The sequence below is a fragment of the Anomalospiza imberbis genome, chromosome 9, assembly GCF_031753505.1.
Source record: "Anomalospiza imberbis isolate Cuckoo-Finch-1a 21T00152 chromosome 9, ASM3175350v1, whole genome shotgun sequence".
In the NCBI taxonomy this organism is placed as follows: Eukaryota; Metazoa; Chordata; class Aves; order Passeriformes; family Viduidae; genus Anomalospiza; species Anomalospiza imberbis.
This window is the reverse complement of record NC_089689.1, coordinates 21,143,740-21,158,655: the sequence shown is the minus strand read 5'-3', so window position 1 is coordinate 21,158,655 and position 14,916 is coordinate 21,143,740. Positions and strand designations below refer to the sequence as shown.

Below are 14,916 nucleotides of genomic sequence, written 5' to 3'. Positions count from 1 at the left end.
TTTACCTCACATTCATCATATCATCCTGATAGAGGTAATATATATATATTCATGTGGTTCCTACTTTAATCCTTCTGCTTCCTTCACCTCCCTGGATGCCAGTCCTGATAATTCTTTCCTTGCTTCCTTATTAATTGTTTGTCAGTGACACTGTTCAGTATTTGCTAATTTTTCTTTGCAGCATCTAATTGAGCTTGACTTTTGCCAGCTTCTACTTTATCTCTGTGCCTCCAGCCATCAGGAGTGAAGTTGATGCTCTTCCTTGCTCCTCTATTACTTCTAACACCACTTTGAAGCAATTCTTTATGAAGTTATATTTACAGCCTTTTTCTGCCAGTTTTCCCCTTGCTGCAAATACGAATAGCAGATAATTATTGTACTGTCACAAACAAGACTTCAAGTCTACAAAGAGTCCATGAACTCTTCAGCAAATCTGCTTTTAGTAGTCCATTCTCCAGGCTAGGCCTAAATTCAGATAGGTCAGAGTCTGCATGCATGCCCCAATTCCACTGAGCACCCCGCCACCACTGCTGAGTCTATATACAGCCCTTCTTATCAAGCTCCCTGCTTTTGGGAGCAAAATCTGAGTTATATCATCCCTTCTGTTGACTTTCCATTTAATTTAACCATGAAGGCACTTGATCAAAGGCTATTTCCTAAAATGTCCCACTGCAAGGTCTTCATACATGCTAAAAACAGCTGTGAAAGGCCCACAGCTCTTCTCGTGCCCTCCTAGCTGGTGAGAAGAGCTGTGCCAGCCACTGTGTCTGGGAATACCTGACACAGGTATTCCTCTCCTTTGACAATCCGACTGTACATCCATCACAGTGCCATTTCTGGGGGCACCCAGCACCCCACAGACATCTCTGTTCAATGCTGGGGTCAGCAGCTGGGCTCTAACCCACCTCTGTAGATATTTTACTGCCTTCTCCTACAGAGATCTTGTCCAAACCCCAATTATGTTTTTGGCCGGTCTACAGCCATACCTTCCTTGCTGTTCTTAGTGCACAGTGATGTCCTGAGTGTCACAGCACTTCTGTCCTTCTGAACAAGGCAATACCTGTGCTCTGGTCAGGGCTGCTATTCCAGCACTCTTGTCCAGATTTATGTTATACAGACACACAGTCCTTAAGCACAGGAACAGCATGTGAGGCCTTTGCTCAGCCCCAACACTGTCAAACAGGTGGCTTTTAAACAAAGACAAAAATGTATAAACTTCATCAGTCATCACTGCCGGCTCCAAGAAAAAGCACTGCCCTTTCAGAGGTGCCCCTGCCCCAGCCCCTAACCTCCCCCTCAAAAGCTGACCTCCATTTCAGTCTGCACCACTCCGTGTACTGCAATCACAATTCATCAGCCAGGCTCCAATAGCCATGTTTTCAGTCTATAAATCACCATGCCAGACATCTGCCCGGCTTTCAAAGGAGTTTTGTTCTTCTTGTTGGCTACCACAAACTTTAAGGTACTTGGAAGCCTGAAGCAGCCCTACCACCCCCTCCCAAGCAACTTGTGTTGATTTAAAATGCAAAAGGCGACTTCACAGAGAGAGCCCAGATGATGATAAAGCACTATTGTTTGTGCCTTTATGGTTCAAGACTCCAAACTCGGTGTTTGCGGATTATTCTGAGAGGTAGCTGCTGTCGGGGAGAGACAGAGACAAAGCTGTGTGTCACTGCATGCTGCAGGCCACCTCCCCTGGCCCTTGTGACAGTCCTTACACAGGCTGAATGAGAAGTGTTACAAGATGGTGTCCTCAGCGTCCCACAAAGACCTGCTGGGGAAGGGGCCAGTGATCAGAAACAAGCCATCAAAGGCTGCCACACCACCTCCCCCTCAGGTCAGGCAACGAGTCACTGAGGTGCTGGGCACAGCTGTATCAAAGGAGTTGACACCTCCAACAGCAGTGCTGGTGCTTGACCTGCTTCTCCAGTAAAAAGGAGACCCGCCAGCAGCTGCACTGGGACACAAACACTGCAGACAGGCTCTGGATGAGCAAGGGTGGCTTTTAACCATGAACTGCCCTTTCCACCACTCATAAGTGTGTGAGGCAGTCTGCAGCCAGCTGCTGAGAAGACAGCCCAGGATGTTCCCTGTGTGGCACCTGAGGTAACTCCTTGCTTACATTCTTGTCCCTGCAAGAAACGACCAGGGGATAGAAGCTCACCTCTGGATCATGAGGCTTGGGAAGACTGTGTGCTGGGGCAGAGCACATGGAGGAGGGATGCTGGGAGCCTGTCCTGTGCTTCGTTCCCATGATTTAGCACAGCCCCCTGCTCTCTCCGTTTCATAAGCTCCTTATGGATCTGTTTTTACTATTCTAAACAGTCACTTTCCCATCCTTAAATAATTTCTATTTCACTCTATTTTAAAATTATTCTTTTTCCTCACCACCATTTCCACGTTTCCTTTGCTATGTTCCCAGTGGGTCTGACACTTCTACATTAATAGAAGACAGTGACCTGTGATAAAAATACATTTTTATGGAGTGCTTGGACAGGAAGCATTACAAGACCTGAGCAAGACATAAAAATACAATAAAGTATATGAAAATCCAGCTCCGATAGATTAATTGCCATGAAAACAGAAACAAGTGAGCAGGCACTTTGGCAAAGACTCAATTTTTTGTACAGCATTCATGGAAGCAGGCAAGGGACAAAAGCTGTTGCAAAGTTATTTGGAATAGGGAAAATAGTAACTGAACAGACATAACACACTTGGACATTCTGCATTTTGTAAGCTAAAACAAAGAGATGGGATAGGAGCTGAAAAATCACCTGTGAGAGTTTATACAGCAGCACTGGGTCTGTTGGGCAGTGGAGTCCCAGTAACAGATCAGAGAACAAAGTTTGTCTTGACACCACCCAGAAATCCCCTGCTGAAGTGCAGGCCAGCAGTCTGCACACCAGCCATGATGGGGAGCAGTTGAGAGACCAGGGGAGAAGGTGCTGGACAGAAGAACTGGCCTTGAGGTACAGTTTCAATTGCATTGATCTTCCAGCTCATACCTGAAACTGAAAGCACAACCCCAGTGTGCTTCCAGCTCTCCAGAGCACACTGAGGAACAGAAAAGGGTCTCTTCCACCAGCTCTGACTGGATATACCCTGGCCAGAGTACACTGAGCTACCCAGGAGAGAGGGTAAAGAAGCTATCCAGTACTAAACTGGAGAAATTAACTCTGACAAGCATTCCCAAGCACAGGAAAATCCATACATGTTTGCAGCCACACTACCAGAGTCCCAAGACCATACACTTCTTGACTACTAACAGTGATCAAGCTCCAGTGCATCTCCCTCCTTGCAGAGCCTTTTCTTCTGGGGCAGGAAATGCCAGCTCAGCCCTCAGGAGTTGGAGATCCTAGAAGGCTCAGTGCAGGCAGCTGGCTTCTATGGTAGCAATAGCAGCAAAATCTAGGACCTTGAGAGCTTTTACTCCTGTGGGGAAAGCACAGGCTGAGCTAAACTGTGGACTGGGTATGCCTGTTTCTCCTTTTGGAAATTCAGCTGCCAGTGCCACAGAGCAACAAGAAAAATCAGATTTATTTCCACAGAGATTTTATCACCTCAGTCTTGGCATGGGAGAGGTATCTCCACCCAGCTGTGAGCAAGTGAATGCATTTTGCTGGCTTTTTTTATATAATCAGAACAAATTCCTTGGAGATGACTCACAGGGTTTCAAGGGTGTCCAGAGAGATGTTAAGCAGCCTCAAGTGTAAATCAGTGACACACCTTGCTGAGAGGACTCCTGCTCACCAGGAGGCCCATTTCCCCTGCAGATACCAGGCAAGGGAAGGGGCTAGAGGGATATTACCCGGCAGGCTCCCTCAATCCACACACGCATGTGTGGCATCTCCAGGCCCAGGACACTGCTAGTGTTTACATTTCCTCTGTAAAGACAGTGATGTTTTCAGGGTGGAGCTGGAGTGCTTCCCTGCAGCTGCTCTCTAAGCTTAAGCACTGAAGATTTTCAGACATTCAGGCTGAAGGGGCTTGGCAGTCATTGAAGAGATTTGAATTTCAGAAATAGAGGTTCTGCCCCACCCAAGCCTGGTCAAACTGCAGGGGTTCCTACCTGGGATGTTCATTGTGGTGAAACAGCTGTATCCCATTGCAATTATTTCAGTGCTGTCATGATGCTATGTTAAGCAAACCTGTTCCATTCCCCTGCCCAGAAATGAACACTCCAGCCTCCATGGGTCTGCAGGCCAGAGGACAAAGATGATACTTACATAATTTCAAGGTATAGCCTGCTTTAATGGCTCCTTTAGAGGCTGAAATGTAGAGGAAGACCAGGAAGAACTAGGCCTGGACACAATCCCAGAGGTCCAAAGTAACACTGAGAAAAATCCCGTGGATGCTCTTGGACCTTTGAGTGTCAGAGCAGATGGAACAGACAAATCCTTGATGGAGCTTGGCTCTGGGTCAGTCTTCTTTCCCTAATACCAAAGGCAAGGTTTGACACAAGGTGCCAGAGCAGGCCAGCCTCCCACTTTGCAAGCTGCATGCAAGTCTTCCATCAAGCAGGTGCTTTCAGTCTGGAGTGGGGCAAATCTCTATTTCTGCATTCTTTGAAGGCAACTGCAGAAGACACAGCTATTATGCCCTTCACCTTTCAACTTCACCCTCAGATGACTAACAGTTACCAGCTACCATTAATATTAAATAGGAGAGAAAGAAATGTGATCCTCTCTTTGCTCTTCACATTCCACAATATCACAAACAATTTGTCATATTGGGAGGGGCAGAGGCAGGAGGAGCATTAATTATTGATACTTGGGAACAGATGGCTTTTCTTGTACCAGGGCAGTGAAATGTAAGAGGAGCCCATGGGTGAGGATGTGAGGATTAGATGGGCAGACATATATCAGGTAACCAGCCTTAAAGTGGAACAGGAACCTTCCTCCTAGAACCAGCTCCACAGGGCTGCAGAGCTCTCAACAACAGCCCCAGCTGCAGAAACAAATCCACTGACATCTGAATTACTAAAGCTTCACCAGAACCTTTCAACACTCCCTCACCTCCGTACAGAACATGCTGGACACGATGACTGATGGCTTCCAGACAGCAGAGGCCTGGCAAATCAGGCACCAGCTGCTCTCTCTAGGAGACTTTACTGGCTGCATTTCACGTGTTCATCCTCATCTAACTGTCCTGTGCCACGCAACGTCTATTCCTGAGACCACATACAATGTTCAAGAGGGACCTCTTCCAGCCTTCCAGTGGCCTGGGATCCCATTTAGGGTGCTGGCCTCCAAAATCAGAGATCCAAGTGATGTGGACCTGCAACTTCAACCAGAGACTCTGCTATCCAACTCTTTTTGCCAAATTTTCCAGCTGATTTGTGTAAGGATGAAGAGCAAGAAGACTTCATTCTTGTCAGCTCCAGTGGTGTCCTTGAGGACAGAGACACATACCGGGCTGTAAAACATGCCTAGCAAGGACACCTGCTGTGGGTGTCCCCATGTCTAAAAGCTGACTGTGGGACTGACATCCTCATGAGACAGGAGGAGCAACTGGGCAAGAGTGATTCTCCACCAAAGGCAGCTGATTCACCAGATTGAAAACAGTGACACCAAAAGCTTTTCCTGAAACTTTCTTGAAGAGTCTCTGTACTCGCTGCTGGATTCAGGCATCTGCAGCCATTTTCACTCTGGCCTAGCCATCTCTTTGCTGAAAGACTAAGGGACCAGCTGTACTGCCTCAGACCTGGGCCTGGGGAGCCCAGGGTCCTGTCTCTGGAAATGGTTATAAGCAGATGGTGATACCTCCTCTACTACTGCAAAAGTTATATTCCTTAGGTATTTTCCATGCAGGGATTTCATAAGCCAGACATCACCTCAATTCAATTTACTTCTTTGGACATACCCCTTAAATCCTCAAATAGACACTCATTTTCCCATCAAGGACTAATTAAATCCATGGTTACTCCACTGAGCTAAGCAGACTCTCTTGCCACCTCCACAGACCCAGAAGGTACCTCAGGACCACAATGTCAAATCCCTTGGGTATTGAGGACCTCCTCACAGCCTTTTCCTAAACTCTGTTCCCTTAGCCTCTGCTGAGAGCTTCATGCTTCAAAGTCTCATTACTCTGATAATTAAGACACTCTTCTCATTTCTCAAGCTGACTAATCATTGATTTATAATTCCTCTCAGTCTGCCTAGGGTCATGCAGCCTGCAGCCTGTGAGAGTACTAAGACACGTACAGTCTTGTGATTTGGAAAAACACAACTTCCCTCCTGGTCTGAATCAGTGGTAAAATCCTTGAAGTGAACAAATGCCAGGTGCCAGGAGACAGCTACTGTCCATGAACAATACAACTTTTCACAGTGTGGAGTAGGATAGAGCAAGTTCCCTACCCAGTGAAGAGGGAGAAGCAATCTTAGGAAGACCTGGGTCACATCTGTGCTGGGAAAAAAGGAGCTCTTCCATAAAACCAGCAAACCTTCCCACTATAGAAGCTTTGACCAGTGTCCAAGTTTGCTCTAGTTTGGTACAGGAAATGGACAGAGAAATGGACAGACCTGATGGTATCTATACTGCTGCATTATACCAATATGAGAGCTTTTGTTCCTCCAAAAATGCTGTGTGTCTCACTGAGATAGTAGCAGAAAATGTGTTTAATGTGGACCTGTCTTTACAGAGCAGTGTCCACAGAGCCCAGTGGTGTTTACACCAGCGAGGTGTAAACACTGAAAGTGTAAACTGCTGAACAGTCAGCTGAGAGCTCAGGTACACAGGCTAATCTCACCTCCCCCATGCTTCCCAGGGCCTGAGGAGGGGATCAGCTCACAAAAGAAGCCTATGGATTAGAGAGCAATCCAATGGATCAAAAAGGGCACATCTTTTCAACCCCAGAGCAGAACTACTCCCTTTCACACTTCTTGAGTTAACATTTATGTGAATCCTTTCCCTGCCACTCAAAGAAGAAATTACATTATATACACATTCCAGAGACCCTTTCCCAGCAGTAATAACCATCTTAAACATACATTGAGCCTGGGAGAATGTCTAGAATTTTACAAGCAAATGCATGAGTGGAGCTGTGTTTTGGTCCACACAGGACAGCTGTAAGTTGACATCACGATCCCAGTCAGGCTCTGGAGTCAAGGTGGCCAGTGGGCTTGGAAGGAGGATGTGCTTGGCAGGAGCTCCCTACCTCTTTGATGGCAGACATCTTGATGTTCTCATAGTAGTGCAGGGGTGCATTGGGTGAGCTCATGTCGTAGCCAAAGCCAGCTACCGCCACCTCATCACAGTTGTGCAGCGCCATGGTTATTGCTACGCTTCCCAAGGTGGGGATGTTCTGAGAGGAGAGAAAGCAGGAATGGAAGTCATTAGCAGGTTGCCATTTTTATAATAAAAAAATTTCCTCTTATTGTCTCTGCTCACGGGGGCACTGCTGCTACTAAGCAGAAAATCAGGAATGTGGTATTTGGCTATATTCAACCTGCCAGCTTGCAGGGTTGATAGCCTCCCAACTTGTAAAGAAATTAATACAAATGGTCAGACTCCCCTTCCACAGCTTTGCTGTCCTGAGAACAGGGCAGCAGATGAGCTGGAGGATGAATCACAGTGGATACATTAGCTTTCTGAAATTAAAACAGACGTAGACAGTGGATTACAATGTTAATGCACATTACTGGCTTCCAGCTAGGCTAAGGAAAAATACTTATCCCAAACAGGTCACCATACAGGAGCAAAAGTGAGGAACAGCACAAACACCTTATTTCACTGATGGCAAGTGCAGTTTAAGGTTGTTAAACACCTCTGGGAGATGGAGAGGAGATCAGGCAGTGTGTTCCAAGACCCCTTCCTTTTCTCAGGGACACCTTGACAGTGAAGGGGCACTCTGGCCTGTGCCATTCCCTCAGAACCACACATGGGGAAACAAGGAGCAGTGGGAAGCCAGTCAGAGATGGGTGGTACCATCCAGGGCACACCACAACTGTCCTTTCCCATCTCCTAACCTGCAATTTGCACTGATGTCCAGCCTCAGCCCTTCACATGTCAGTGGTCTCTGGCACTGTGACAGCAGTGCTGCACAGCTATAACTCCTCCTGTGTGTTCTGCTGGGACAGCAAAGTGTTTCCAGTGTAAAATCCTAGCTCACTGACTTTTCTAGCTCCCCTATAGCCAGATAAATGCAGAGGCAACTTTGCCCCAGGGGCTAGGGAGAGGCTGAGAAATCCACCCACATCTTCATTTGTAGAGTATCCAACACTGGCCGTGTTGGAAATATCACAAATTCAGAGGACATGCTCAGACAGTCACCAAGGGTGACAGCTCTTAGCTGAGATGTAGAAACCAACTGCACCCTCATATTTTTCATTTACAATGGTTTACCCTGAACTGGCGAGCAATGCTATTGCATGTTCAAAAAGGCTGGGGACAATGTTTTGAGTTTTTGCTTCTCATTAAAAGGAACTGGTTTTTGTCAGCACATGACCTTGCTCACTTCTGATTGCCTGACCAGTCTGAAGGAAAATGTTTTACAAGCAAAGGATGCTACCCATATCCCAGCTGAGATGTGCAGAGCTGGGAGCACAACTCGTGGGCTATGTAGAACTCCACTACAGTGCACTGGAATTGTTCTAATCTGAAAACAAACAAGCAAAAACTGCTTATGGCTACATCAATGAGACATTAAGTTCAAACATTTGCAGCACAACAGTAACAGAGCACACTTGAAATGACAAGATCTTCCTACATCGTCCTGTTCCAGTTCTAGAGGTGGGGAAAAGCAGCAGAGTAATTTTGTTCTCACCGCTTAATTTCAATTGATACTCACAAAAACAATACTGGTTTTATTCTAGTTACTTTAGTTAACTGTTAATTCACTGGTAGCCAAAAATATCAAATAGTGGTTTCAAAAAAATGGAAAATTTTATTAGGCAAGAATAAGAACATTGCCCCAAATTTCAAAATATCCAAGAACATCCTGTCTTTCCAGACATGACAGTTTTAATTCTGATTTCTCAGCTTTATGTTTTGCATAGAAGATGACATTTGTATGTCACTGGAATTGCATCAGCTGGTAAGCGGATGTGCCACAAAACCCTTTCCCTCAGCAGAGCTGTAGTTACAGTGTCCAAAACACAGTGAGTAAATGGTTACATCCTTGAGACTGTGTCGTCATTGGGAGCATGATGGTGTTAACACCACCCACACTTGCACTGGGCCCATTCCCACGGTACCGCTCAAGGGATACACGGGGTCTTTGCCTGGAGGGAATTTCACTGGCCAATTTAACATTTAAGAGCTAACTTTCTAATGTGAGTCTTGCAAACCACAGAGAATTAATCACATTACCCAACCTTACGGGAGGACTGCCAAACTTTCTTTCAGGCATACTCTGTTTGGAGAATAACAGTAGACAGAAATCGAAAGTGAACTTTCGTTTGGTCGCCAAATATCTGTCTGACTTTATTCTTTCTATAATATATCCAATGATATTTTTGGAAAAATAGGTGGTAATTTTCTCATCTGCTTCTGTTCTTCAGTAGTTCCTGACAAGCCACTATCTTAGTACCACCTGCTCTGCTCTCAAAAATCATTGAAATACCAGAGACTACCTACCTTCCTAACCTCTTGAACTGTAGTAGAGCTATCTGATTTGGCCTCAATAACTATCAGAAATTCACAGGATGTCTTTAGCAAATAGTTTTACATTACCCTAAAATTCACATCTGGAAACTGATGATCTGATGACAGCTTCTTAATTATGCCTTATTGATGTTAGCACCCTCCAACACCTCAGTAGCTGTAGCTTAATATGTGTGTCCCCCTTGAAGGCAGAATTCTGCAGCCTTCAGTGGTGAGATGCAGCCTCAATCTCACTGCTGCAGTCAGAATGCTGTGGGCTAGAGAAGTGCCTCTTGAAAATACTGTCAAAATGATCACCCCTGCTATTCACTGAGGGCAGTAACTATTAGGGCAGCACAGGGGTGCAAAGTGTGTGTGCACCCACACGTGCCCAGATCACATACACGTAACTGGGCACTTGCTCCAAAGTCCTTATCTTCTTTAGAAAAAGCAACCATCAGAGGGATTAAACAGTAACGGAGGAATTAGACAGTCTTGAAGAAAATGGAGCTGCCTTGAACCAAACTATAAAAAAGTACAATTGTTGACTAGCTAAGTGTCATTAGTAAGTCAATACAGTACTTTGGTCCTTTAGTCTTGATTTGGTTTAAGCTACAGAAACTGAGTCCTCTTCTCCTGTGGCAGCCTGCTGAGATTCTGCTACTCCTGCTGCCTGTTGAAAATGAAGCACTGCCTCATGCCCAGCTTCTGGCATGGGAAAGACAACACCTTGTAGGATCTAGGGACATGTCCCAGGCTGTGCCGCAGAGAATGCAACAGAGCAGCACTCTCAGGTCCAAGGGAAAGGGCTCTCCCCTCCTTTCCTCTTAGCAAAGAAGTGGCAAATAAGAGGAGACACATTATTAGAGAGCAAGTGACTTTAACTACTCCCTGGCTGCACCTACAGAGCTTCCAAGCTCTCCTGATTGTACATATAGATTCATTAGCTGCTAACCTCTGATCTGGACCTAATGGACCATATACAACCTATGGGGCAAGCTGGGGGACAAGTGACTCCAAAAGAAGTTAGGCATCATGGACATGGCTGTGCCAAATCTGGCTTGCTATGCCCTGCACAATGCGTCAGTGCTATCTCACTACACACACCCTTGTGCCGTGCCCCAAAGACATACCAAATCAACCACCACACCTCCTGTGCTGTTATGAAAATAAAACTCTCTCAAACAACTGACCAGGCCTCTTGTTATTTGAGACTTCTGCTAAGATAAATCCCCCCAAATTCTACCATCTTGCCTCAGGAATAACAATCCAGTGTTAGACCAATTTGAAGCCTGTCTTCCTGCTCATGGCCCTCTGTGTGCTTGGGTGTTCCTGTATTACCAAGTAGTGCTGCTTTCAACCAAATGGTTGAAGAGCTACAGCCCCACAGCAGCCAGTGCCGAGGCAGGAGCCTCTTGGGATGCCTCCCAGCCACACAGAGACTCCACAGTGCAGGTTGGACCTGGAAAGGTCCAACACGACCACTGCTGCAGATGTGGCCATGATGAGTCTCTGACCTGAACTGGTGCCCAGCAAGCAGTGTGAGCTGGGAATGGCAAAGCCCAGAAATCATTGGCAGCCCTCCCCCCCTTGTCAATTCTCTGCCACAAGTGTTGAGCTTGGCCTTGCAAGCTGTGTGTCAATGATTTCTGTCCAAGCTGGGGCCCATGGAGGTACCAGGCTTAGCATCCCCTCTCCAGCACCTGTAAACAACTACAAGGGCAGCCTCACTGGATAACGTGTCCAGAACTGAGAGTCCACATTTTCAAGCCTGGCCTGCTTGTCTAAGACCAAACATATGGAAAATGTAATATCCAACATAATGTTCCCCAGAGTTCAGCCCTTTGCTTGGTCCCATTTGAGAGAACACAGCAGACTGACAGATGAGACAGGGATGACAATAAAAGGCCATGTGACAAAGAGAAGCAGAAAACACAGCAGCGGTGAGTGACACATCACCACAGCATGTTGGGCAAAGCCTGTCTGAGCCTCTGGAGCATGGCTTCTTCCAGGGGTACCTGTCCTCCATGGGTAAGGTGAGCACATGCATGGTGGATCCTGGTAAGAAAAGTGTAAAGGCAGGAAAGACAAAGATTTCTGGTCTTGTGCTGTGTCAGGGACCACAGCAAGCTCTGTGCAGTGCAAACACAGCCAGTTTGCACTACCAGATCAGGATACCAGAAATGCCTTTAGCAGTACAGACAAAGGACAGGTTCTCCTAACTGCTCCTACACTGTTCTCTGCGGCAAGCAGGAAGACAAAAGGCTTCACCTCAAGACATGGATGTTTCATCTTCCATTCTGCCCCCTGAAGAGGCTTTAAAGACTGACTTCTACTCACATAAAGAAAGAAGTCAGTCAGCAGAAATGAACACTGGAGCTCCTCTGGACTCTGTTGAGGCTGACCATTACCTCGTGGGCTTGTGCTGAAGATCCAGTGCTGGTACTGAACCAGGGCTGGAACTGCTCTTTGCTTGGTGCATGTGAAAAGCTCTTGCTGCTTTTCATTCCATGCCTGGGTCATTCCTGTGTCACTGCCTGCTGGACTGGAAGGAAATGACTGCTGTAAATCTGTTTTTAGAAATATTTGACTCCCTTAATATGTTAAATGAATTCCAGTTATTTATGGGATTTTACTTAGTCCAGGGTAAGACTTATTGGATTGTTCAGACTACTCCAATTGTTACCTTTTTCAATAAAAGGGTGTTACTGAAGAATAAACTCCCTACTAACAATAATGCACCTAGATATACAAATTGGTTTGACTACTATATTAAATAATTTGAGGGAAAAAATCAAAAAGTTTGCTTACCTTGGAAAAATTCTTACCTTAGTTTTATCAGTTACAGACCTGATCACCTAATAGCAATGAAGTTCTCAAAACAAAAAAAAATCCAGACCAAAACTATAAGAGTCATTTCAACATACATGAACTATCACTTTTATTTCTTGATGTCTGCATCGGAGCAACCCCAAATCTACCCTTTGTTTCCTTTAGCTGAAAAGTGTGGAAATATGGCATAGAAAGCAATTTAGTATCATTCATTGTGAGCAGGCAAGTGCCTGGCATTCTGTGGAGTGGTCCCTGTCACAGAAGCACACTGCTGCTGCTAGAGCTACCTCCCATGCACAGAAACAGCTGCAATAGTGGCTTCAAAAGACACAGCAGTGCCCTTCCTTCAGCATCCCTGGCTGTCCCTGTGAGTGGGACAGAGCCTGCAGGACTGGCTGCCTGCAGCTGAGCAAAGGGAAGGGCCAGCAGCTGGTGGCTGGAGACAGGACAGCCCAGCAGGCTCCCTTCTGCCACTTCCCTGCTGACTTCCTCAACACCTAGGCCCAGTCCAAGTATGTTTGACCACATCTAACCTGATGTACAAGCTCTGATTCACCATGTGCCATAGAGCAGATTCCTGTGCAGTGCAGGGAGTATTTCTAAAGGACATAAGGACTTAGCAGAAGGCAAGCAAAGGCATGACTTTACTACACTCTACCTGCTCTGTGATAAGCACATACACACTTACCCCATGCTAAATGGGAGTTCATGGTCTACTCTTCACTGAGAAGCAAACTCCCTTCAGTTCCTTGGCATCTCTCACGTGCAGAAGCAGGGGGCTGGGCTTGTACCAAGAGGAGGCTGGTATGGAGCATTTATCTGCTCCCCAGCACCAGTTTGTCTGAGCATTCCTTCCCCAGCAACTCATGGACTGATCCCACTGCAGTGGCAATGGGTGGAACAGCCCAGCCCACAAAGCAGATGTGCTGCCTTGCAAACCCAAAGCTTTACAGTTATTTTTAGTTTACTTTTACAGACACTAAGTCTCTACATGTAACTGACTGCAGCTGCAGTGGCCCCTTACCTGTCCCTCTACCTGCCTTAGAAGATGCCATCAGGGTGCAAAAAAAGGACAACCACATAACTGGAAAGGATTAAGTGGAACACTGTTCTGCTCCTGCCATCCCCACCTCTCTTCTACTCCACAAAGACCCAACAGGTTCCAAGATAGAGCCTTCACAAAGTCACAGTCCTGTAAGAACAGCCCAGGAGACAAAGTTTGCTGACACCTGGGCAACTCACAAGAGAAAAGGTCATGATGATGAGACAAGGGAGCTGAAAATTGCCTAAGGAGCAAAGGATCCCCACTGGCACCTCCAGAAAGGCTGCCTGCCCACAGGAAAAACCATCTAAGGGCTACGAGAAGCCGTGGCCAGGACGTGCTAACACTCCAGCATCAGAGGTTAATCCCTGAGATGTCAGCACTCTGCAGAGGTGCTAATCCGTGGCTGGGTGCCTGAATCAGCCTAGTAACACCTCCTGCACATGGCTCCTCCTTCACCAGCTTAGTGCTGAGACTGGGTGAAGTCCAAAGAAGGATGCTTCATCTTTTTAGTTTACAGATTCAACCATTTCCAGTACATGAACAAACAAAAGGCTTACAGAGTTGGGTTAAATCATAAACAGATCCATGGATGCACAGCACCAGCACAGAGAGAGAAACAAACATTGCAGTCTGCACCAGAGTCCTCAGACTTCTGATAATTTGTGTCACCTGAAGTGTTCTCCTTTCTGCCTCACACCAGGCTCAGGGCTCCCAGAGGAGCCAGAAAGACACTGCTCCCATGGCTCTGAGGGCTACTGACTGGACAGGACAATTCACTACACAGCCAAAGGCACCACAGCAGTGACCACCCCTAGGGGTGTCTGTGCACCCAGCAGTGACACCTCTGAGCTGATGCTTGTGCTTGTCCCCCAGTAAACTGCCTGCAGTGTAAGGGGTGCTATTGCAAGCTTGAACTACCAGTTGCAATACCAGTGATGTCTAGTTTCAAGCCAAAGATCTGTAAAAACAGAACTTCCACCTGAACAAAAATCACATTTGGCTAGTGATAAAGCCAACCCTGCACCCACACATCAACAATTATTTTCCCCCAGACATTGCTAGGAGCCCAAAGTTTGTTCTGTATGATCAGCTTATCCCATGAAGCAGAAGTCCACATACAGTATGGAACAGCTCCCCTACTCTTAAGACTTCAGTAGGACTGAAGAAAACTTCTAAAAAGCTTTACCAGTCCCAGAGAGCAGTCACTATTCATTGTGGGTGTGAGTTTTGATCCTTGCTGAGGCTTTTGGCTACCACTGCCATGAGTGCAATCAAAATGCACATCTGAGTTGTACCCCATTACTATACTCCAGGATCATCTGGCCCAAATTATATTATCAAAGCAGAGGATGTTACTACATTCACCCTTTATTGAATCCTGGGGAAAACGCTTTGAGATCAGCCCCAAACTATTTTACTAGCTCTGCTCAACCTTGCTGGAAAAGCCCCCAAATTAC

General features: G+C 46.3%; 1 protein-coding gene and 1 long non-coding RNA gene across 20 annotated transcripts in view; one reads left to right on the top strand and one right to left on the bottom strand.

Moving 5' to 3' along the window:
* Nucleotides 1-14,916, bottom strand: part of ST3GAL3 (ST3 beta-galactoside alpha-2,3-sialyltransferase 3) — a 183,185-nt gene that overhangs the window by 9,478 nt on the left and 158,791 nt on the right. For all 19 annotated transcript variants that reach the window (XM_068199119.1, XM_068199120.1, XM_068199117.1 and 16 more), the window contains one exon: nt 7,157-7,303. In XM_068199119.1, coding sequence (XP_068055220.1) covers nt 7,157-7,303 — 147 coding nt within the window. The remainder of the gene's footprint in view (nt 1-7,156; nt 7,304-14,916) is intronic.
* LOC137478943 (uncharacterized) lies at nt 7,276-9,942 on the top strand. Its single transcript, XR_011001888.1, has 3 exons — nt 7,276-7,341; nt 8,980-9,034; nt 9,346-9,942. It is a non-coding gene; the product is annotated as an uncharacterized lncRNA (long non-coding RNA).